Below are 26,702 nucleotides of genomic sequence, written 5' to 3'. Positions count from 1 at the left end.
AGCAAATTTTACAGTGTTAGTTATGGTAAATACCTAGATATTTTTGTAATAGCCTTCCTGTTCCACAGAACAAGGCATTTATATTAGCTTGAATCAAAGCTCTTTCCCTCAAATGTGATCATGGGAAAGGGTCATTTTTGTATTTGTTTGAATACGGAAATCAAATTCATTAATGATGCCCTCCGGTTTTGATTCAACATTTTAAGTTTATTGTGCCACCTTTCAGAAAAAAAGTAAAATCAAGCCCAACCAGCTATTATAGAATAGCTATTTAAATTAATTTATTAAAATATCTAGGAAAGTTGCAAAATATTGAGTAGTATTTATTACTATTAGAACTTCTGGGTACGTCCTGTAGCCAATAATATCCAGATTCAATTTTACACATTCCTTTATAAAGCTCATTTGTCTGTCACTTATTCTATGAAACTCAGTATATTACTTTAGCATAGGGGTAGTCAACCTTTTTATACCTACCTCCCACTTTTGTATCTCTGTTAGTAGTAAAAAAAATTTCTAACTGCCCACCAGATCCACAGTAATGGTGATTTATAAAGTAGGGGACAAAACCCCTACCACCCACCATGAAAGCTGGAACGCCCACTAGTAGGCGGTAGGGACCAGGTTGACAACCACTGCTTTAGCATGATAATCCTGAATAAAGTAGCCTGATCTATTTATAGTTATGGTTTGTTTTTTGTATTTTTAATAATATATGTGCCTATGTGTGTGTATGGGGGAGGTGTATAAATAAACAAGGAGCTTCTAAACTAAAAGGCTTATGAGATATATTAGCTTCTATACACTTGATGTAACAGACTGAAATTTATTCATACAATGACTTCATAAGAGTCCATGAAAGGAAGCCCTTCATTTTCATTTTTTAAAGCTTTAATTCATTGCAGTAGAATATGAGCTAAATACTGGACACTGTAATTGATCCATTGAACCCTGTAATTGATTCATACCTAACTGTATCACTTTGTCAAATGAATATATTTTAACCAGAAAAATGTCTTTAAAAAAATAAAATATACCATGGCATAATCATCAAGCACAGCTAGACACAGGGGTCCAAATCAAAAGGAATATTAATGCAATAAGATAAAAAAGGTTTATTATACAAAAATAAATTATTCAAAAATTAGGATATAAAAGATATTTCTAGATTAGTAGGCACTTATTTGTTTGTTTGTCAAATGTACAAGATAACAAGTATAAGTATAAACATAAAAAAGAACAAGGGAAGTAAATACAGATAAATGGGGACAGTAAGACAGGGATGGTAGGCATGCTGGTGCACTTATGCACGCCCCCTTTAAGGACCTCTTAAGAATAGGGTGAGGTCCATGGTAGACAGTTTGATTATTATTTTCCTGGTCCTGATCTTTTTAAGTACCTATTCATAGACCTTCTTACAACAGCCTGTTTGAAAGAAAATGTTTTATTATGAGCAAACAGCCAGTAGTTTGTGCCCATAATTCATTATTTATCCAGTGATGATTTTCCACAACCTTCCTATTCTTCTATAAATCTTCCATATGATCTCCCAGCATTTCTGGTTTTGCCATGACTTATCTTCATTCCACAGCACAATGTCTACATGATTTTTTTGCCTTGATTGGGATCCTTTTTTCAGGCAAAAGCCGCATTATGGTTGTGTAAATCTTTCACCTGGATTTATTGTGTAAATCTTTCACCTTGGCTAAAATGAGGCCAAGCACGATGATAAATTGGGCCCATTGTGTTTATTCAACCCACGCCGTCCACACAACTACTGCATAGCTGAACACAACAGATCTTGGAGTCTGCATCCTAATGGTCCACCCTGTCTGTTTTCTCCCTGATCAGGATTGGGCTATGGGCCTCCTTAGGATCAAGGCTTCTGGACTAATATTTCTTCAGCTAAGAAGTTCCTAGGGAGTTGTTGGAAAATAAAACTAACGAGAAAAATCGTGTATTCCTTGCTGGCTGTCGGGAAAAAAAAGTACAAAAAGAGGAATTATACAGAGGCTTCTTGTTCTGAAACTTGCGCTTCCACCTGCAACCCCCACTTGCGGACAGAATTTCCCGATCTCTTTCCCCCAATTAATAGTCTACGGCGTAAACCAAACGCGCATGCGCCCTCCTCTAATACCTTCTTTGGAATCCAGGCCAGCAGGTATTTCACCTTTCCGCCGGGCGCAAGCGCATTGGTCAGTCCCCCACCCCCACCCGTTGGCCCTGCTTTAGCAGGTGTATCGCCTCTTTTTCCTTTCTCCCGCAGAAGCAAGCGCGCAGGCGCATTAGGGCTCGCAGGTGCGGCGCTCTCCGCCCCCCCGTCCCGCGGATGGCCCGCGCGCACGCATGCGTGCCTTTGCTCACCGTCTCACCCACCCGCAATCCCGATTCCCCCTCCTCTTGGAGGTGCAGGTGGCAGCGCTAAACAGCCCGGCCGGCAGAGAGACGCACGCACGCACGTACGCACGCCCCCTCTGCTTTAGCTCCCGGGCAGGCGAGCTCGCGTCGGCTATTCCGCAGAGCCAGGCGGGAGGAGGCGGCGGCTTTAGTGGAAGGAGGCCGAGGTGCGAGCCGCTGCCGCGCTCCCCCCCCCTCCCCTTTCGCTTCGCCCCGCCGAGCCGACCTTCGAGTTCCCGCGTGGCATGAACCGGGTCCAACGAGGTGGAGGAGGCGGTGGTAGCGGGGGAAGCCGCGGCCTCGGCACTATGGAAGTGAAGAGCAAGGTGGGTGGCGTCCGCCAAGGGGAGTGGGGGCAGGAATAGGCTTCCTGGTGTATGGCTTCAGTGGCTGGGGGGGGGAGCGGGAGAGAATTCACCCCAACCCACCCCCCAAAAGCCCGATTTTTTTTAAAAAAAATGTAGTTAAAGGAGGGAAGAGAGCATTGCAAAGAGGCGGGTGTCTTGTTTCGGGTGGGTACTAGGAAGGGTTTCGTTTTGGCTTTTATTACCTCTTTGTAGCGGGAGGGGGGAAGGCAGAAATGTGTTCCTGACCATGTGAAGAAGGCATTTCTACTGAGGACTTAATAATCCCACCCGCCTACTCGCCCTCGCATTGTACCTGCTATAAGGTGTAAGGAAATATTTTCGATCAGAGATGGTGAGTACAGTTCACAGCCAACCTTGAATTTCGACGTCTTTCCTTTTTTTTTTTTTTAAAAAAAATCAGATTAGGGTTAGGATGTGATTATATACTAAGAAGAAACAACATTCTATGTGTGTTTCCTGTATGGTTTGATGATAAATTGCCCACCCCAAACAAACTCAGCTCATTTTTTTGTCACTAAAACCTACCCCCTCCTTATAACATGTTAGGTGACATTCATATGGGATTAAGTGTCAGTCGGAAGATGAGTAGGGTAAGGATTGGGTCAGCAGAATCGAGCTTCATTAAAAAAAAAAAGTACTTTAAATGAGTAGTTGCAACAATTGCACTGTAGGAATTCATTAGAAGTTGACTTAATTCTTCTGAGTTAAGTATTTACCATTTTGTTTTGTACAGGAAAATGCTCTTGTCTTTATAGTGTGTGTGTGTGTGTGTGTGTGTGTGTAAAGATACAGTAAAAAGCTTTAAAAAGAGCATGGATGATTATGGAAGTAGGAGAGGTAGACCAATATTCATGATTGGTATCAACTAATAGGGTGTGGTTATGTGTAAGCATTACCTCTTTGCCACAGTTTGCGTTCCCCTCTATGCACAGCATATTTGTTCCATGCTGTAATAACTAGTTTTGCCCAAACAGAAGAATCTCAGTAATTGTACTAGAATTCTGTCCTTTTGCTATTTGGGGGGGAGGGAAGTATTGTTTTTAATCAATTATCTGTCTTACCTGAGGAAGCAATGATTAGTCATCATATCCATTTCCAGGCATAGCCGTTAATCCACAGATTCTGCATTGTGCCATACAACCTTAGATGACATTTTAAAAGATGTGATGTACTACATTATTCAGAAGTGGTCCTCAGTGTCTTGATTTTTTTTAACTTTAAACATTTTTAATCTGGTTGCAGATCAGATCTCATTTTACAAACTTGTAGAATCTCTTATCAAAAAGGGTATAAGGGATGCCATTTTGAGACTTCTGTTTCCTTTAGCCATGTTAATTTAGCTATAGCTTTGACATTAACTCGGCAAGCGTTTTTGAAATTGTGCACACCTAGGTGCTTGAGTTCTGATATTAAAAGTGAACAAAATTGATGTAATAGAATTTTACAGTGGATTATTTTTTTAAAAAGCATAGGCTAATTTCCATTTTAGGGGATTTTGGAATACTCAGTGGCCCTGTCATTTACTAACTATAAGCTAATTGTATCTGTACAAAATAGCTACCCTGAGGTGATTTCTAAACTTCTGTGTTCTTATACACACCCAAGTACATTATACTTTTCTATAGATTAAGCTGCCCTTGTATTATTTGTGTAGTCATGCCACAAATTAAAGTGGTACGCTGTGATACACATGACATTTTGAGTAACAGGATGTGTCATACTATAGTCTGACTAGGAGAGAACATTTTATCATTCATTTACTTTTGTGTTAGCTATTAGTGGAGTGGGTGAAGTGTTTTGGCATTGCTGTTAACAACTGAGGAATAAACTATGTTTTGACAGTAATCGCTATGAGTTATAGTTTAAATCCTTTTATTGAAGATTGCTAAAATTTTAGATAAGCAACAAATGTGATCCTTAAAACACATTTTAACCTTGCATCCAGGATTTTAGATTTAATGAGAAATGCAATCCACATATTCTTGTTCTCTTCCCTATAGTAAGGTTTACCACTCCTTTAAAATATTAATCCATCCCTAGTCTAGCTTCTCTGTATTGTATTTCCTATATTCTTTTTAACTTTCTTTTTACTAAGACAATTAATTTTGCTTGCACTGGTCACCATAACCCAATAATATATGTATTTTATAGATTGGCTGAATTTCTAAACTGCTAGTTCAAAGCTTTCCAAAAATGAAATAAATAAATTCCAAGCTGTATCTGAGTAACAATATTTCACGTGTATTGCGACTTTCATGTTTCTTTTGAACATACACTGTTGCATACAGAAAATATGGCATGAAATCAAACTTTCTTAAGCCTCTCATGTTTATTTCTTTAATTATGAATAACAAAAGCTAATGAGTATTAAATGTTTGTTTATCTTTTCCTAATAAATATACAACTGTTAATGATCTGTAGTGAAGCTTGATGAAAATAGATGAGAAAATATTTATAGAATGATACAAAAGGATAATAAAGCAGAGAATTGGGGATATTTTTTGTACATGCATACATTGAATTTTGTACAGTCCAAGAATTCACTGTACATGAATAATCCAAATTGGGAAAAACTGGCTGGCACCAGTCAAGGTGAATATGTTCCATCCGTGTTATATTCCTGTGTAGTAAGTACAATTATTTCATGACAGCATCTTCAACAGTACTTGCACTTTGAGAGGATATCTAGCACTATAAATATTTTTATACTTACAAAGTTAACTTGGGAAACTGAACAATCCTGAAGGTGTGGGACAGACTTAAGACAACCTTTTATCCTGAACAAGACTGGAGCCTAGAAATATCATATTTTTCCCTTTCATCTTTCATCTGATCCTTGATCTTTTAACTATGGCATGATGATGTGGTCAGGAGAAGAGATTTAAATCTCTATTACCCTCTTAAGTATATATCTGTTAATGATCTGTAATGAAGCTTAATAAAAAATAGATGGGAAAGTAGTTATAGAATAAAGTAAAACAAAGCAGAAAAATTATGTGTGTAATTATTTTATAAATACAAGAAATACACAAAGATATAAGACAGCATGGAGGGAAATGAAATGGCATGCAAGAAGAAAAGCGATAAGCTAAAGGAGCAATCTTCCATAGCATTCTAACAAAGATGGAAGAGTAATAATAAACGCAGACTCAGATTTCTTTACTAAAAAAATCAGATTTCCCGGCCTGTGGAAAAAGTATCAAATCTCAAACAAATAAGTGGACAATGGAAAGCCAATGTGTGTCAATGGTTATGGTCTCAGATCTAGTTTTTCGCTCTTTTTGGAAGGCTCCCTTGATGACTTTGCACCAATCGCTTTCTCTTAATCCACTTTTTATATCATACAAGATTATTGCTGTTATAGGACAAAAATAAGTCTTTTCTGTTACTTTGATATAAGTACACACTGAATAAAAATACTAATATTGAACAAGATTGGCTTGGATTGGATCATGGAAAAGTGAGGGAACAAAACATAAATGTTGCAGAGTAAATATCTGGAAACAGCCTATAATTCTACCAATATGGTAGAAGTTACTCATACAGTTTTTTTAAAAAAATAGATACACAAGTATGACAACACAACACATCTGTTTAGCTTGATTATTGTATAATATAAACTTAATATACTGTATAGGATTTTATTGAGTTAGAAAATTTATATAGTTGCTTACTTGCCCACAGCAGTTCTAGACAGCTTACAAACAATAAAGATGTTTACAAGGAAGCAAGATGGTTTGAAATTAAGGCAATTTATATAAATGCTTTACAACCAAGGTGGAGTATTGAGGTTGATCTCTTGCAGACTAGTCAAACTTATAGGATTATTGTGGTGAAAATAGAAGGCGGGAGGTATTCTGGGTTAAACAAAGGTGATATATAAACCTAATAAAAAAGACTTCACAGGGATGATTTTTTATTTCTTTGATCAGTTCATCTATATGTGATAACTCTTTTCACAACTAGCTCTAAGTACATCATATTATTGACTGCTAAAATTATGAACCCTACCCTTTCCTGAATTAGGAAGAGCCATTCATATTTGCTAATGCCTTGATCATCTAATTGCAGTGTGGTCTACACCAAAGTGCCCTTGAAGAGCACTTAGAAGCTTCAATTGACCCAATATGTAGTAATGTAGACATTTATGAGTGCTCCTCAGTATGCTCTGTTGTACCATTGGTCCCCTGATCCCCCAAATTGGCTTCAAGGCGACAGTTACCACCTATAAAGACCTTCATGAGGCAGGGCTATTTGTGGAACCTCCTTCTCTGATTATCTCTGTCTATCTCACTAACTCTGGCAAGCGCCAAGTTCCGTCTATTAAGCAATACCATCTGGTGGGACTAGGAAGCTTGTCTTCTCTGTCATTGTGCCTGTCGTTTGAAACACCATATCCCTTAAGATTCACCTGACCATAATCCTGATCATTTTGTATATCTTTGTAAACCTGGATGTTCTCTTAGGTCCGGGTTTCTGGAAATTGGTTGAGCCTATCTGTGAAATTTTGTTTAGTATAGCTGTTACGGGTAGTCCTCAACTTACAACCACAATTCAGCCCCAAATTTCCATTGCCAAGCAAGACAATTAAGTGAATGTTGGCCCATTTTATGATCTTTCTTGCCTCAATTGTTAAGTGAATCACTGCAATTAAATTAGTAACATGATTGATTAGTGAATCTGGCTTCCTTATTCATTTTGCTTATGAAAGGATGCTGCAGCCATCATAAATACATGCCAGTTGCCAAGTATTCAAATTTTGATCTCCTGACCATGGCGATGCTGTAAGAATTGTGTGAAAAACAGTCATAAGTCATTTTTTTCAGTGCTGTTGTAACTTCAGTCACTAAATGAATGATTGTTGGTTGAGGACTACCTGTATATGGATTTTGGTTATATTGTTTTGATTGCTATCCTGTTGTTGAGCTCCATCATTGTTGATTGACAGAATCTTTATTAAAAGCTTGGCCAGGTCATAAAGGAGAGAAAGAAGCAGATATGACACTAATTCTACTTCATCAGGCCAGAGAGGCAGACAAATTGGAGTGCTTTTAAACTCCTTTCCAGCTTCATCAAACCTAGCAAGTGAAGGCTTTCTGTGAGTTGGACAAGAAAATAACTATGGAGAATAAGTCTGTTCTAAACAAAGAAGGGCTAGAGCTTAAATCTCTCTACCGATCAACATTAAAAATTCGTAGATCCCCATTAATGCTTGTCGCCTTTGACTATGTAAAATGGTTTTGTAAAATCAAGGTGGTCAGGAATGTCTTGAAGATTAAGGCAAAAATCTCCAGCAGCAAGTCTGCATATAAGCCTCTATAAAATTTAAACTAAATTCGGGCCTCAGTGAAGTTGGAAATGTATCAAGTTTCTTAAAAATTTAGGCCAGTCAAGTTGAAATGTTCTTTGAAATTCACATATACTTGAACTTCAGTTTAAAAACTGATCAAACATGCATATATAAAAATTTCCTACTGCTAAAAATATTAATTTCTGTTACTTTGGCTCATTATAATTTCTGTTAGATTTTGATAGGTGAGGGCGGTTGGTTTGTATTTTGCTTGGTTTTCTGCATTTTGACTACTTTGGTTTTAAAGGTTTAGCATGTTATCTTGATATGTTTTTAAACCTTGCTAGACTAGACAGAGAAAAAGTTGAAAAAATACCCTGGAAGAAGGTAATGACCAATTGCTTTAATTGATGCTGTCAGTAGAGCTGGAAAAACATCTTTTATCTTTAGGGTTTCTCAATTGATTGAACTTAAATGTAGAAAATATCATTTGAATCTTTTCTCTGCTGCTATTTCTGTCAAAGGCGTTGTGAAGTGTACAGAGTGAAGCATATGGAATATCCACAGGTGCTACTATTGGAAAAGGAAACTTATATTTATAATTTCCTCTTCTACTTGTATACCTGATATACAGGCTTAAATAATTGTGTAGGTGACATGCATGAACCAAAAAAATCGAGCATCCTGTCCATTCAGGTGTAAAATGTTGTTACTACATTCCTTATTAAATAATAGCCTCCAAAGCTAGGAAGGTAATGATTTAGAAGGTTGTAGAGAACTACTTTGGTATTTCCTTTCAAAATAAATTTCAGACTATGAAGTGAGCGAGCAAGAACATGGAGGAGCATTTTGTAACAGAAGAGGATGTAGAATTCAATTGCAGTGGAACCTGAAAAGGGGAAACGGCTTAGGAGATTTACTGTGTAATCCTGTGCATACTTATTGAATAGCCAGATTGTGTTGAATAGAGAACTCATTTGTGGGTTTGTATTTTGGAAAGAGAAAAATACAAATGTATGGATGCATTTGTTTGCTGTGCCATAATTACTGCTTTTCAAGTTATTGAATATCGTGTGTCAGATCTTGTATGAATGTCAAGAAGCTTAGGGCTAGTGAGAATGGGGAAGACCAGTGGCTTGACATTTATTTATTTATTTGACAAAAATGTATATTTTCTTACTCTTAGTGACTTGGCAGCTTACAAAAATAAAAACCCAATATAAAAATAATATAAAGTAATAACCTCACCCCACCCCCTGGCAACAACAGTCAAATAAACTACTTGATGAGCTCCATCCCATTCTGGGTTCCCTAGGCCTGTTGGCAAAACCAGGTTTTCAGAGCCTTGTGAAAGAGTGTCAAAATGGGGACCAAACACCATCTTCATGCGGATGATGTTTCACAAGAATGGAGCCACCACAGAAAAGGCCCTCCTTCTTGGTCCTTCTGGATGTTTTTCCTCCCTCTGGAATATAATGTGGAAACAGTTGCCCTGTTTTGCCATGTTTGATTGGCAGTTTCCTCATCTTATTTCAATGGGATTCTGGGCATGTTGTGTTTGTGTATTACTTTTCCTTTAATGTGTGGGTCTGTTTTAAAGGGGTATGGGAACTTTTTTTGTTTTGTGCTTTATTTTCATTATTGATAATAAAATTTATATTTCATTATTGTACACTGCCCAGAGTCATTGTGGTTAGGCTAGATTTTTTAAAAGTTGAATAAATTATATGCAGTTTCAGTGTGTTTTTAGCTTCTCAGATTTTAGCTCAATCACTTGAAAAGTAAATATAACTGAAACTCACAAATTTGCCTGAAATGGAAAATTATTCAGCCCATATTTCTGATCTTGTAGGGTGTTCTTGTATAAGAGAAGCCCTTGATGCTCTCTGAGCCTGGTTGTTTGTTTGCAGATGTTTCATGATGATATTATTTCGTGAAGTAATGAAACATCTGCAAGCAAACAACCACACTTGACATCAAGGACTTCACAGTTCAACCCTGAGCTGCATATATTCTATTGCATCATGATAAGTGGGAATTCACTATATACCACATATGAAGTGTTTTGGGATGTAGAGACCACAGAAGGATAAAAGAGGGAACATCAGTGAATGAGAATGGTACTATAATGCAAAGTTAGATAGACATTTCAAAAATGATTGAAAACAATTTTCATTTTCTTATCTTGGATGCAATCCCCACCCTGTATTTGACAATTAGACAGTGATAAAGTATTCTGATACATTTCCTGTTATCTGAGTGTGACTAATGTTTTCTGGTTCTTATAGTTTGGTGCAGAGTTCCGACGTTTTTCTTTGGAAAGATCAAAGCCTGGCAAATTTGAGGAATTCTATGGATTACTTCAGCATGTTCACAAAATACCTAATGTTGAGGTCTTAGTTGGATATACAGACATTCACGGAGATCTCCTACCAATTAATAATGATGACAACTACCACAAAGCAGTCTCTACTGCTAATTCTTTGCTTCGGATTTTTATTCAGAGAAAAGGTAAGCATTTAATTAGTGCTACAGCCTTTAGTGAGCTTCTTTATGTCAAATGTGTGCTGTTTTTTGTTTTGTTTTTGCTGTAATTACACTTAGTGCTGGCTTGAGAACTGAATCATTTGAAATCCTAAATTACGTCTCCGCTTTCTTCTTGTTACATGATCTAAAATTGTATAAAATGCAGTGGGTTCCATCTTGTTTTATTTTGTTTCAGTACACAAGATTAAATAGAAAGGTGCTATCCCTCCCCCCACATTTTTCACAGCACATGATTTGTCAATAGAAACACCTTCAATTTAATCTTTGGATCATGCCTTATAACTTAAATATCATCCTCACCTCCTTTGCAGCGTCTGAATTTTGTTTGCTGAACTTTATCATGAAGGAATAGGTGCACAATAGTGATAGTTAAATGTCAAAATAAAAACACTAGCACAATTACATGAAAAAATGTAATTTTATTATCTTAGTTAGCATATTAAGAAATAGAGCCTTAATCTAAGTTTTAAAATTATTCATGGCTATCTAGTTGTTGTTTTTTAAAAAGCTCCATTGAAAAGCATCTTTTATTTTTGTTATTAGATTTTTATCTTGTTATCACTTTTTCACAAGTAACTCAATGGGGTAGTTCTACCTCCTTCCCTTTCCCCCCACAATAACAACCTTCGTGGCGGGTTGGGCTGAGAGGGAGGGACTGGCCCAAAGTGACACAGCCGGCTTTCATGCCAGATGTAACACCTCTGATTCTGCCCTTCAGATCCAGTCAGCTGAGGTTGGATCAAGAAGGAGCCTCTTGGCCCCTTTGTGTTTTCAACTCTTGCCCAAATGGAAGAAGCTACAGTTTTTAAGTGATGTTTACCAACCAGATAGATACACTGCTTCCTTAGGCAAAGAAGAAGAAAAAATCTGGCTGTCTTTGTGTGAAATGAGTCTAGCTCTTCTTTAGATGAAACATGTTATATTAGGCTAAAAAAATTCTTTGAATTAGATTGCAATTCTTATGAACTGTTTTTCTCAAGAAGAACGGAATGAGTCTCGTGAAAGAGGAGAAGGAAATAAAGTTAGCTGATTATACCTGATGCTTATATAAGTGAGCAGCTAAAGGAGAACTTCCTACAGGAAGTGAATCTCAAATTAGTAGGAGAGCACAGTCCGAACTTGCATTAAATGTGGAAGTACAGGTTGTCTTCGACTTACAACCACAATTCATCCCAACATTTTGGTTGCTAAGCGAGACAGTGAAGTGAGTTTTGCCCCATGTTAGGACTTTCCTTGCCACAGTTAAATGAATCTGGCTCCCCCAATGACTTTGCTTGTCAGAACGGTGCAAAAGGTGATCATGTGACACCACAACACTGCAACATTTAACAGATTTAACAGATGATCAGAGTTGGAAGGGACCTTGTAGATCATCTAGTCCAACCCCCCACCCAAGCGGGAAACCCTACACCATTTCTGACAAATGGCAGTCCAATCTCTTCTTGAAAGTCTCAAGTGATGGCGCTCCCACAACTTCTGAGGGCAGGCTGTTCCATTGATTGATTGTTCTCACTGTCAGAAAGTTTCTCCTTATTTCCAGGTTAAATCTCTTCTTGTTCAGTTTCCATCCATTATTCCTTGTCTGGCCTACGGGCGCTTTAGAAAATAGCTTGACCCCTTCCTCTCTGTGGCAGCCCCTCAAATATTGGAAGACCGCTATCATGTCTCCCCTGGTCCTTCTCTTCACTAGACTAACATGGGAGGCCACAATGGTTCTAAGTGTGAGAAAATGGCCATAGGCCACTTTTTAAAGTGTCCCTGTAACTTTGAACAGTCACTAAACAAATGGTTGTAAATCAAAGGCTATTTGTAATAAACACCGAAGTAAATTATCTCAGGATAGATACGTGCATTCCAATCAAAGCAGTGAGAACTGTGGTTGCTCTCTATGAAATGATGGACAGATAAGAATGATCTGGAACAAAGGGAAGAATCTCAAGAGGAAAGAAGGAAGAAAGAACCATTTTTTGTGACTCCATTATACTTTTTACATGGAGGACTAGAGAGGTAGAAATCAGCAATAGAACCTACAAATACATTGGGCAATGGGAACTGGGTGATGGTTCTTGGCAAATGTGCTGAGGAATGAGGGAGTTTCTGTTTTTGGACACACCGACAGAAAAAGCCTTGTTTCCAGTGACCACTGCTTTGACTCCCTCCCCCCCCCCACCCCCAGGAAGGAAAAATGGGAGATGGATGGATGGAGAGATAGATAGATAGATAGATAGATAGATAGATAGATAGATAGATAGATAGATAGATAGATAGATAGATAGATAGATAGATAGATAGCAAAGAGTAAAGAACATTTGGGAATACTTTTGTTGTCTTAGTTCAAATGTAAGTTTATTTGACAGGGCTTGAAATATATTTATCTGATATAGCTAATAAAACGAAAAATCCATTGGTATTTCAACTTTTCTGTGAGTCAGGTTTGACTGATGTTCTCTTGTTCAACGTACCCTTGAGAGCAAACTTATTTGGCTACTGTGAAATATGTATTAAACATAATGATGGGGACGCTGAATAGTGAATGGTGGCTGAACATTAGTAAACAATGGAATACACATTCCAGTGGCCAATTTCATGTATAGTCAGTGTATCAGGTCATTGTATTGTACTCTGGAATCTAAATAGCTTGGATATGCCAAGATAGTGTCTATTTCTGTGTTTTACAGTCACACAAAGAATCCATTCTGCTTCTGAGTGAAAGCAGAGGCCAGTTGGTTGCCCTAGTCACTCTCCTTCAGTGGCAAGTCATAATTATTGAACCCAGAGCCGAATAATCCCATTGTTTACACAACCATATATTTAAGGCCACAGTCCTAACAGAAGTAACTCCCATTGTATTGTATGCATACAAGTAAAAGATGTTTGCAGTTCTGCTCCCTCTTGTTTTCTGATATCAAAGATTGTTCCTGGTGTTTGTGCTGTGTTTTTAGTTTCCCAGCATTTCTGTCCTATGTATTTCCCCCAGTGTCAATTTTGATAAGATCTAAGCTGAATTTCTTGAAGTAAGAGACTGATTCATAAGTCAAATTTAGCAACTGTGGCTAAAATCTTTTAATAGTCATATGATTAGGGCAAATAATCCACTTTGTAGGGTTGGGATTAAACATTTAAGCTCCATGTATGTATATTGCTTATCTAACAATTTATATATAATGCATCCATATTTTCTGGTGAACTACCTTAAAAGAGTTTTGCAGTTCTAAGTTTGGATAGGAATCAGTTTCTGTTTCTTCCAAAGACATCGAAATTTTATATTGCTTTTCAAATACTGAGAACTGATTCTTACAGTATATTTGTTCAGTGTTTTTTTTTAATCACAGCACTGTACTGGCTAAAATATTAGTACATTTTAGGGGATCGTATGTGGCAACCCTCTGGGTTTTAGTTCCTAACCTGTGGCTAGGCTCATTATAAATGTTAATCCTTTACCTCCCCCTAGCCTAGCCTGTATTTTATCTGTAGGAAAGGTTTTGAAATAATTGTGTCCTCTTAGCTTCTGTTCATTAACTGCTTGGTAATTTAGTATTTTGTACAAATTCTAAAAACAGAGATTGTATGTAGTAAAGGACGTCATTTACAATTATGCTGTACAGAAATGTTTTCAGTACACAAGTCTTGGTACATTAAAATATATGAAACAGAATTATTTTGAAATGAAAGCTGACAGCCTGGGTTTGAGTCCCAAACAGCGTGCAACAGAGCCCATTTCTTCTGCCCACCTAGCAGTTCGAAAGCATGCACATACAAGTAGGTAATTAGGTATCACTTCTGTGGGAATATACCAGTGTTCTGTGCACCTCAGCATATAGTCATGCCGGCCATGTGACCGTGGAAGTGTCTTCAGATGACACTGGCTCCCTCGGCTACGAAACAGAGATGAGCAACACCCCTTAGAGTAGGACAAAACTCGACAGAGGAAACCGTTACTTTTATGTTTTAATTGCAGTTCTTTGACTCAACTTGATTCTTAGAGAATAGGTTGCTTTTTGCTTTTATGTATCTGAACTTAGTGCAAAGTTTCTGCACATTACATTTAGTTATGCTAAATGAGATTTGTATAAAATTATGATCTCAGGAAGCTTAGGAAGAAGATAACCAGAATCTGTTCTCTCTCATTCTGGAGTGCAGGACATAGAATAATAGATCTGTGGTAAGGGGAAATAGATTTTCATTGAATGCTACAAAAAAAACTTTCCTAAAATAGAAGCAGTTCACAGTGAAATCAGTTACCTAGAGAGGATAGTCTCCCTTTTATTGGATCGGCTCAATCAGAGGCTAGGTGACAATCTGTCTAGGATGGTTTAATTAGGATTCCAACCCTAAACAGGGGATTGTCTTAGCTGGCTTCTTTCAACTCTATGGTTAAAAATAGTTTTTCTGACATAAAATATTCAGAATGATTGATTATAGTACAGTTAAAGAAGACATGCTTGCTGAAATGTTAAGAGTTAAAAAAACTAGTTCAACATGCACAATAGCATTAAGAGAAGTAATCTGATAGTTTAGACTTTGCACTGAAAGCAGCGTTTTGTAATGATACTCCTTAGCATATGCAACTTTTCTACACATTTGCAAAAGGCTGTGTTTTCTTATCAGGCTTAATTTTTGCTAAGGAATTTAGAATGTGTGTCTCTTGATAAGGAGTACCTCCAAAGTTATGCAAGAAATCTGTGTATGAATGTATATCCCCACCACACACACACTGCCTCTCTGGAACCTGTAATTTCCTGGGAGGCAGAATGGAAAGGGCAGGAAATATTAAACTCTGATAGCAGATATCACCTCATTAGAGAAATGACCTCATTAAATGCAGATAAAGAAACTCTGTCTAGTGTTACTTTCCAATTAAGCAAAGAATGTAATTTCTCAATTATGTGTTCATCCAAGAGATATAAATAGATGTATATGCACTTTAAAAAACCCTCACACAATCTTTGCTTTTAAACCTTGCATATATTAGCATAAGGTGATACACTTTAATAGCACTTTTCTTTTAATGTTTGCAAGTGTTTGCATTTACTGTTATGCTTGCAAAAAATATGGAAGCGGGGAGCTTTTCACTTCCTTACTATTTGTATAACCACTGGCAGAACATTTATGAATTCCTACCTCTTGTACCATAGAAGTTTTGTACAAATGGAAGTTCACGATGGGATACAAAATATGACTAATAGTTGGTGCACGTTAAACAATAAAAAGACTGGCTCCGCAGCAAATTCATTTATGAATGAATGTATTAATAAGCCAATCATTGCTTGGTTAGACAACTCAAGTATTAATACTGAACATAAACTCTGGATGTGTCCTCTCAAGAGATGAAAAAGTGTTCTTAGTTTGTTCCTGGATTTGTTTTCTGGTGTCTTAATAATGGAAAAGGCTGAGACCTACATAGAATGGTTTATTAACCCTATTTGCTCAAATGTAGATTGCATTAGCACAAGCTAATGCTAAAACAACCTTATAAAGTTTACTGTGACTTTCAAAATATTCAGACAAAATAACCATTTTTTAATCACTTTTCAAACAAAAAGAGTTCCAAAAGCAAGGGCAGAAGTGGGGAAGTGGTTGCATGTTCAACATATAATGGTACAATTCTTATTGTTAATTCATTCTTTCAGAGGAGCTAACAAGCAGTCAAACAATACAGCATAAATCTATATTGTGTTGTAGATGTCTGATAAAGGCTTTGGGTGGTTTAAATCAGTGTAGTTGGTGTTGCATATTCAGCATGTAGATTTTGGTTCATATCAGTGAGTATATTTCTTAAAAGCAGTCCACCTTTTCTGCCCTGTAGGCATTCCTTCTTACTTATGATAACAGCTTTTACTTCTGGTTTCTTACTGCTGCAAATTTAAACTGATTTGTTGCTGTCAGAACAATGGTTCCTCTGTGTGGAAGAATACTCCTTAAAATAAATTATTCAAGGGTTATCACAAAGTTATACAGTCATGCATGCCAGCCTGTTGAGTTTTTAATTATACTGTGTATATATTTACAGAATTGCATGCTCAGCTGTATTTTGGTTTAGGTCAGAATGTCACTCAGACCCAGAAATATAGTTATTTCATGGTAAGCTAAGAAGCTTTCAATAATAGTATGTGACTAAGTTTGTTCTTGGTTAAGCAGCGTCATCTATCACTTGGCATATTGTCTGAATCCATTAAATTATGCTTAAACATCAATTAATCATCTAGAAAAAAGATATGGGATATAGCAGGGGTCCCCAAACTTGGCAACTTTAAGACTTGTGGACTTCAATTCTCATAATTCCTCCGCCAACTATGCTGGCTGGAGAATTCTGGGAGTTAAAGTCTATAAGTCTTAAAATTGCCAAGTTTGAAGACCTCTTGGATATAGGATCAACCCCAGAACATAATTTTCCTTTCTGCTACTTTATTTTCCCCACTGTTTGAGAGACGTATCACCAAAGAGGAATTGACATACTTTAGCTGTAATTTTTGAGATGCTTAGAATATTATATGATCTGAAGAGGAAACCAGTTTTAGGGGTCATATGAACACTGTTTTTTAATAAAAAATGTGTGAGAGAGTTGGTTGCACTGTCTCCAGACTACTGTGTGCTGCTATTGTGCCATAAAACAGATACAGATAATCCTCACTTAGTGAGATATCGGAGACCACTAGTAATTATGATAGATTTAAATGATTTAAATGTAACTTTGTGACCAATTGTACAGTGATAAATGCCTTTCCTATCTGTCAAAATAGAATATCTAATATATGTTTTGAGAACAAGATCTTTCTTTCTATATACATTTTTTCATTATTTTGGATTAAAGAACCTTTCTAATTTAAATGTAGATAACAGTGTCGCTTTTGAAAGAACTTTCAACTTGAATTGAAGCTGGACACTGAGAAAACTACACTTAACTTTAATCTCAGTTAAAAATTTGCTTACCTACTGCTATGTTGGAATAGCTTTCAAAACAGTTTGTATTTCATTTAGTAAATTTTAACATTCTTTGCTCAAAATGATATATAATGTTTTCTGGATCAAATATCAAAGTGATCAAAAGTGATCAAAAACTAAAATGTTAGCTTTAGTGGATGTCTAAAAAATATTTTAAACTATACTGGGAGAATGGTAGCAGTATAAACATTGTAATTGAGGTAACCTGTGACCCCAATTTTTAGGAGCTTAGCCATCTTAATCTATGTAATAAAAACAGGTTTTCATTCAATTGTGAAAAAATACAAAATATATGTACTTAACTATAGTTTTAATCCCAAATTTTGGAAAATAATTGGTTTCTAAAATGGCTCACATTAACAGATAGAGGCCCTCCCTCCAAATTAAAAAAAGAAAAAGAAAGGAAAGAAATCATGTATGCCAGATCAGATAAGCCATAAAGCTAGCATTTTTATCTGATTTTGATGATGGTTTTTTGTGGGGCTGATATTCTTTCTTGAATAACCTTAGGCGAGAATCTCATGCTTCTCCTGCCCTGGTGTGCTTGCCCTCACTTCAACTCTCCCATCGCTTATCTTTAACACCACCACCCCCATCTTCTCTTTTGGGCATCCTGTATTACTCCACATGCCTCTACTGGCCCCACTGCCACCGTCCACTGCCCACAGCTGACTTTGCCATCTTGTTCCTCCTGCTAATGGGCCAAGATCTAGGCACTGGGTGAGGGTGCAGTCCTCGGATACTCACGGGGAGGGCAAGAAGGCATTGAGCCTACTCTGCCGAACGAGCTTGCCAGGCCTGGCTGAGGAAGAGGCAAGGAAATAGTGAGGTTTGGCTCTCTCCATTCACTTATTTCATGTCAGAGTCAAGCAATCTGATCCACACATGTAGAATTCAAGATAACTGCTTTATTATATTCTGCTTATAATACAGGAATCTTTCCAGACTTCTTGGCTTCCTTTGGAAACAGATACATAAGGTTCCATGGAGGTGTGTATGTGTGTGTGTGTGAGAGAGAGAGAGAGAGAGTCTAGATCTCTTGAAGCTATGCAATGATTCAATGCTAATTCCCCACTTGAGTCCTACCTGGGTTGGTTCCCAACATTTTGATACTCCTCACAAAACATCACAACTATATGATCTCTTTTAAATCTCTCTCTGCATCCATTTCCCCATCTTTGCTAAGTATTCTGTCAAAATACAGAAATTCGACTACCTACTCTACTTGTTAGGTATTTCTCACTTTTAGTTATTCGTAGTATTTTTCCTTGATCCTTGAATGTTAATGTTCAGTTCTATAGTTCCTGTTACATTATACAGTATCTGAGCTTTGCAGAAAATCATTTGGTTTCTCAACCAACAACATGGGGTCATTTGTGTATAAACGTAAACATATATTCACAACCCCAACCAGCTCATCTCTAATGTCACCATAAGTATTTCTTATATCAACCAGTCAAGGAACATCACCCATCTTTATTTTATTACCTGCTTAAACTGTTCCCTGAGCATTCCATTTGTTGTAATCATATTTTACTCCCATTATGAAAAGTTCTTGAGGTGTTCAGCAGCCAACCTTTAACTCCATATTCATGCAAGGTATTCAGCTTATCAAAAGGATCACTCAAACCTACAAATGACAGTAGCTTTAATTACATTTACACACTTATTTGTAAGGTGGGTTTGATTTAAATCAAGTCGATTTAAATCATGATTTAAATCACTAGTAAAAAGGCTTGATTTAAATCAACTCAATTTAAATCATAATTTTTAAAGAGTAACTGTCATCTCTGTCCCACAGCAGCTCTACCTTTGACCCGCTATTGACTCACCGACAGTCCCAGTATTGCATAATATACAGCCTTATGCTACATAACTAAGCTCTATTTCATGCTGAATAAACTAAATTATTAATGTATCTTAAATAGAAAACTACCTTTAGATAGATTTTTACTCCAGAAGCATTTTATTAAAATAAATTTGATAAAAATAAAAAAAAATATGTTTTGTTTTTAATCATCGGTTTTTATCCACCCTGTTTCTTTGTACTTTTTAATTAATTCTTACTGAGTTTTTTCAACAGAATTAAAAAGTACAAATTTTGGATGAAAGAAGTATAAAGAAAAGTTATAAGAAAATAAACAAGAAATATGGGGGAGGAGGAAATAGAAATGGAGGGGGGAGACAATTCCAAAGAAAAGGGTTTTGATCTTCCTGATAGCAGTTACAGATTTATACTTTATCCTCTTTCTCTAAGATTACATCATAATTTCCTTCTTTCTATAAGCTACCCTTTCTAATTTTGAAAGCCATAAATCACAAGTTCATTTTTCAGCAAAAAGTCCATTAGAGTTTTCTTGTCGCTAATAAATGGCATTTCTATATTTCTAAAATATGTAATAAATTGAAATTTTTTTTCTGGAATACCTGTCTAACATAAAACCATACTACATGCTCCCGTTTTTCATTTATTTAAGGGATTTCTGAAGCTGCTGCTTTCACAATTTGTGACTCTGGATGGTGGACAGTGATAAAAATCAAAAAGTAAAAACAGAAAAAATGTAATACTATAGAAGATCCTAATAAGCAAACCAAAATACTTCTGATGCATTTTTAAGATATTTCTTCATTTTATTCTAAGCTGTCTCCGTATCCTTTCTCCTTATGCTCGCTTTCCATTTATTCTGTTGAAAAATTTATCTGTTAATACAGGATTTTCTTTTCTGAAATTGTTCTGTCTTCACCCCAGTTACTTTACTTTTCTTCCATACCCTGGACCCAATTTTGACAATAACTTAAAAAAAGGCATGTCACATGTACTAGTTTCTTTTTCTTTACTCAGGATTCATTTTATACACATTCACTATTATGCAACTGATTTTTTTTTTTTTATCCATGGGTTCACTTTATGTACATCCAATTATGCTCCGTAGTTGTTATAAGTGAAAGTGAGTGGGGGAAGACAAAGAGTGAAAGCCGTATTGCAGATTTAAAAAAGATGTTTGCATAAAAATCTTTAAATTGATATGTGATATGGAAGTACAAATGAATCAAATTTTGATAGGTAGATATGTAGATACAGATTTTGTTTTAAAAAAAATCCTTTTCCCATTTCTGTGAATGCACTCTTTCCTTGCTCAAATAACAGACTTGGATTATTTTCTAACTGTTTAGGAACTTGAAATATTATCTGGATTCTTCCACTACAGGTTTAAGTAGAACAGATTAGATTCCATGGAAAACAGCTTCTCGGCATTACTGATATTCTCCCCTGGTTTTTCTAGGTGTTTGAGTTTACAGGAATAAATGAGGTCTCATGGATTTTATCACTGTTCCTCATGAATATGGAGTTTTGCTTAAAGTTTTTACCGTCACAGAACATCACTATGACGGCTTTTGTAAGGAATGCAGATTTTTTTTGTCAAATTATGTAGTTCCTAACAAAACAGAATTATTTACTATCTGTTTCCTGGTGGAGAAACAATTTACATACTATTTTTCTGTGCCAAGTTGTGAAAGACCATAACTGATAATGTGTAACTTGATTGAAAATGAGCTCAAATATGTTTATGTCAGAATAAAGCAACTTTTAGAGTCTTGCAATATCTTCTAGACATCTGTAGATAATTTTCCTGGAAGTATGTATACCCTTATCAAAACAGATTTCAAGATTCTGGTGGTTTTAGCATACTTCAGATGACTCTGTTATGCTGTACCATTGCGTACCAGTTACCTCAGCTCTAATTTTCAAACCACACTGCTCTGAAAGAAGACACTTTTTGTCAAATATGACAAAATAGTTCACTTGCAATATTTACAATGACTATAGAGATACAAGTATTTCATCAAAATGTATTTTCTTCTCTTTGAACTGAAGTATTTTGCAGTAACTGAAGAGCATTTTTCTATGCAGGTTGCTGGGAATATTAGCTTGTGGTTCAGCCACTTGTTAAAAGTATCTTCCAGTGTTTAAATATGTTACTTATTTAGTCTGTTGCCAGTCATTTTGCTTACTCTGGAAGAGGGCAGAGAAGAAAGTTTGTGGAATGGTATTTGTTTTCAGGAGATTAAAACCAGGTCATTTAGCTGTTATCCAGATACTTGGCAGCAATGAGTCCCCGGGCACTTTGCCCATCCTCATGCTTTTTATCCTCATATACTGAAACTTGAAAAGTAAAAACAAAAATGGAACATAGAAGTACATTTGGAATAAAGAATGCTCAAATACATCTCTTACCTCAAATGATTGACTCTTTGTTTAAATACTTTGAGTTTCTGCTTTTCTAGCAGTCATATTTGTGCTACAGTCCCAGAACAAAAAAAAGATCCAAAATCTATAATGGTCCTAATATTATCTTTAAGTGAATTTTTTTTTTAAGAAATTCACAGAACGTTGGAATAACAGGCTGGAAAAGACCCTTTACCATTCTAGACAAATGGTTGTCCAGGCTCTTCTTAAAAACCTCCAGTGATGGAGCATCCACAACTTCTGGAGGGTTTTAAAGCCATTCCACTGATCATTGTTCTCACTGTCAGGAAATTTCTCCTTAGATCTAGGTTGGATCTGCCTTTAATGATCTTCCAGCTGTTACTTCTTGCGCTGCTCTCAGGCAGTTTGGGGAGTAAGTTGACTCGGTCTTCTCTGTGACAGCCCCTCAAGTACTGGAAGACTGCTACCATATCACTCCTAGTCCTTCTCTGCCATAGACTAGATATACCTAGTTCCCGTAACAATCTTTGTACAGTTAACCTCCAAACCCCTTATCATCTTTGTTGTCTTCTCTGCACTCTGTCTAGGATCTCAGTATCTTTTTTGTATTATGGTAACCAGAATTAGATGCAGTGTTCCAAGTGCATCTACCAGTTACCAGTGTGGTATAAAGCAATATGTGATCCTCTGTTGATGAAACCCAAGACTGCATTGGCTTTTTTGGCAGCTGCAGCAGACTTCTGACTTAAATATAAGTGATTGTCCACTATGACACCTAAATCTCTCTCATAGTCACCACTGTTGTTTGGTTTTTCTAGCTTCTTTTACTTTTCTAATCACTGAATTGTCTTTTAATGAGTGATGTTTTAAAAGACTATTTGGAATGTGTCTTGCCTTTTAATAATTACTAACACATTATTTTCTCCTTCTCCTATAGAAGATGCAGACTACAGTGCCTTTGGGACAGATACCATGACAAGGAAGAAAAACGTCTTATCCAATGTGCTCCGTCCTGACAACCATAGGAAAAAGCCACACATTGTTATTAGTTTGCCACAAGACTTCAGGCCAGTATCTTCTATTATCGATGTGGACATACTTCCAGAAACTCATCGCAGAGTGCGCCTTTATAAATATGGAACTGAAAAGCCTCTAGGATTTTATATACGCGATGGCTCCAGTGTCAGAGTAACCCCACATGGGCTAGAAAAAGTTCCTGGTATATTCATATCCAGACTGGTTCCTGGAGGCCTGGCTCAAAGCACAGGTTTACTGGCTGTTAATGATGAAGTCCTAGAAGTGAACGGTATAGAAGTTTCAGGAAAAAGCCTCGATCAAGTTACAGATATGATGATTGCCAACAGTCGCAATCTGATCATTACTGTGAGACCAGCAAACCAGAGGAACAATGTTGTTAGGAACAGCCGGACTTCTGGTAGCTCAGGACAGTCTACTGATAACAGCCTTCCAAGTTACACTCCACACATTGTGCCACGCTACCAACCCGAGGAAGAAGACAGTGATGAAGATGATATAATCATTGAAGATAATGGGGAGCCACAGCAAATCCCAAAAGCTGCTCCATCCAGTGAAAGTCTGGATTCACTGACACAAACTGAGACCCACCATGAATCCATGCAGAACGGCTTCATTTCTTCCAGGGAAGTCAACCTGTACTGTTCAACAAGCAGCATTAATGTGGAATTTAAAATTCAGGATTCCGACCAAAAGACCTTAGAAGAAGATGGGACAATCATCACATTGTGAAAGTGTTTCATTTGCTTTTTCAAATTAAGAGGCCAAAAACTATACCTACTTGGCAGCACCTATACAATATATACCTCTCAATTATTATATTTCAGTGGCTTTTTTATATTAACAGAATGGAGTTGTGATTCACTTCATTTGTTCCATTTTGAAATCTGAGTATTTTTATTTTTTTTGAAACATGGGCTGGCTCTCATCTTACATTTTCAAGACGGAACAATGATCCTACTGCTCAAAATAGTGTAATGTCCTGTTTTCCATTTATAAGGACCAGATTTTGGTTCTTATCATGGGTCTATCTGCATATATTTATCTCATTGCATACATCTTGAAGTCAAATGAGATCCAGCCCCGAAAATGCCTTATTTTAACCTAAAAAATATTAATAAAAGTAATTACAAGATACCACCATTTTAACCAGTGTTCCAATATGTATTAATTAAAAAGTTACAGAATGGTTTAAAATAGATCAAGTTTCAGTTTTCATGAATCTTAGTGCAACTGTTCACACAACTATACTTTGGATTTACTAATGGAATGGTTAGTTGGGAGGTATAACTATTGTTGTTTTTAATTTATGAATCTTTCACTGTATTGTCATTTACTCCTGATGCTGGAGGAATAAATTTCCAGTGGATAAGGCAATTTATTGAAAGCCAGTCAAATTGTTTCTTTAGATCAGGGGTGTCAAACTCACATCACAGTGTCATCACATGACGTATTGGGACTTTTCCCCCCTTCACTAAACGGGGTGTGGCCAGCGTGTGATGCATCTGGCCCGTGGGCTGGGAGTTTTGACACCCCCTGCTCTAGGTCTATCACTTATATCTACCCGTTCATTAAAAAAATGTCATAAAAATTGTTGCAATGCAATCCAAGCCTATTAAAAGCAGTGGGATTTTCTATTGACTTCAGTGGTTGTTGTGGTGTCAGGACCTGGTGTCCTTGAGCAGCTGCAAGAGCCTTGATAGACACACTCTTTTTATCTTGCTCCCCACCCCTACCTGTTTTTAATATTCAGAACTAGAATTAACCTTACCACAGTTTATGTCATTCAATGGAATTAAGATAATTTTGAGAATGCTCATTGCTGCTTGGAGCACTACCAATATACCCAGTGAGCAAGCAACTTCCTTTACTGAAGAGCAGGTCCATTAAAGAACCCTTTGCCCAGAAGGCTACCAGGCCAAGAAATTGACTCTGGGGTTTTATTATATCTATAATGTGAATGTTTTTTGTGGTGTTTTTAATTCCAAGTACAACTTTTTAAGGATAGATTTGGCAATCAGGTATCTTATATATAGATTTGTTTTTAACAATCAGAAGTATCTTCTACAGTGAAGAGATCTTTAAAGAAGGCAAATTGTATAATCATAAACGTGGGAAATATTTGAACTTCTTTCCCTTTGACAAAAGGCTTTTTTTTTTTTAAATATAAAGCTCAAAGCAAAGGAATTTTTATATTTAACCTTTAGGGATATGTTTATACCTTTTTTCTTTATGTAGTTGTGATTGAGGTACAATCCAGAATTGCAGGAAAAAAATATTCCACAATAAAAATGACTGTGTGTATGTTCGGTACTACTGTGAATTAACTTGATGAATTATATTGTAGATGTTAAACCTTTAACTATCATGGAAGCATGGAATCCAAAACTTTAGTGGAAGAACTGGATGTTATAACCAATATATATGAAATATATTGGTTACCGTGTTGCTTAACTCCTTGATTCTGGTTTTTTGACATTTCTGTAAACATTCTGATTATGTTTTATCATTTTGCACCTATTGTATTTACAATTATAGCATTAAGGAAATGTTTATTATATACTGTGCTTAATTTCCATTCCTTAAGATTGTAGCCTCAATCAGGTAGCTTGTATTATGAGAGGAATGTGTATGTTATAAATATATATTGTATATAAATATGCACACACCCGTGTGTGCATGTACCTGTAAAAACATCCTTCGTTTTTGAGGCAGCATCATGTCCAAGGAAACTCTTTTTGAGTTTGGCAAAATCTTTGAACTCTAATATAGAGGGAGAGAAGCTAGTGCTTACTGCTACTAAATTGACAGGCTGCATCAAATATTACAATGTAATGCAGTTGCCAGGATGACAGAACTATAGAGAGTTTTATGACTACCGCATTCTTACCAAATCTTCAAAAATCAAGCTGTTTAAACATAATATAGTATGTATTAGCTTGAGATGTATAACTATATATATATAGAGAGAGAGATCTCAGTCCTAGTACTGAGTGAGCTTCAGTATACAATAACTGACATAGACTTCTACGTACTACCTCTAAAATTTTTTATCAGTTAGCATCTTAGAGAAGGGGCAGCCTCCGACTGGAGCTGTGTTTTTCAAGCTCAGCAACTTTAAAATAGGTGGACTTAAAACTGGCTGGGGGTTTCTGGGAGTTGAAGTCCACGTTTTAAAGATGCAGCACATTGGACTAGAGAGAGAGATCTAGGGGGTTAGCCTGTGTGCAACTTTTAATACTTCCCCCCCAAAAGGTAAGATATTTGGTCTGCAAGGCGCCCTGGTTTTCTCCCAGGTACTTTATATATGCATCAGACCTGCTTTTTATTAAAGCTTCTCTATTATATGTAAGAGTGAATAATTGTATTGTTTCATCAGAGAATCAAAATTCTTTAGATCTTTTAATCCTCTAGAACAGATGAAAATTTTAAATCTCTTCCCTAATAGAATCAGATTAGCCTCTTAAGTGCACCTTATCTGAACAAAAGCAAAATGTGGCTACAATGATACTCTTATTTGGAGCTGCTTTTCCAGCTCCTGATGAAGTCAAGCTAAACTGTGAAATCTTTGTTCTTCCATAAGTGTGTTGTGTAGGATTTTGTCGTGTACCGTTTCGACTTACATATTTTCTAATTAAAAACTTTATGCAGCATAATTTTTACATGAACATGTATAAAATCTCAAATGTCAGTATTTTTCTTACCACTTTAATGTATGATGTACGACTAAATGAACTTTGATTTTACAAAAATCAATTGGCACTAATCAAATGCTAGTCATATTTTTTAGAAACTTCGTAATAAAAATTATGACTATTGCTAATTTGAAGCTTGAAAGAATGATTTGTTATGTAGGCTGTAGGTTTTTGAAATATCACTTGCTGATCCTCCAAGATGTATTTATTTGACAAGA

At 36.4% G+C, this 26,702-nt stretch overlaps 1 protein-coding gene across 1 annotated transcript; it reads left to right on the top strand.

Annotated features, from left to right (window-relative positions):
• Positions 1 to 2,217: 2,217 nt before the first annotated feature.
• Positions 2,218 to 26,612, top strand: PARD6B (par-6 family cell polarity regulator beta). The gene is made up of 3 exons (XM_026664975.2): positions 2,218 to 2,723; positions 10,344 to 10,566; positions 22,692 to 26,612. Exons 1-3 carry the CDS (start codon positions 2,643 to 2,645, stop codon positions 23,519 to 23,521), a joined length of 1,134 nt encoding a protein of 377 aa, XP_026520760.1. The 5' UTR covers positions 2,218 to 2,642; the 3' UTR covers positions 23,522 to 26,612.
• Positions 26,613 to 26,702: the final 90 nt, after the last annotated feature.

This window comes from Notechis scutatus, chromosome 3 (assembly GCF_049901735.1).
Source record: "Notechis scutatus isolate UNSWTSFEM ecotype Mainland chromosome 3, rNotScu1.2, whole genome shotgun sequence".
Lineage (NCBI taxonomy): Eukaryota > Metazoa > Chordata > Lepidosauria > Squamata > Elapidae > Notechis > Notechis scutatus.
Note: the sequence above shows the minus strand (reverse complement) of the source record. Positions and strands in the feature narration are given on the sequence as shown.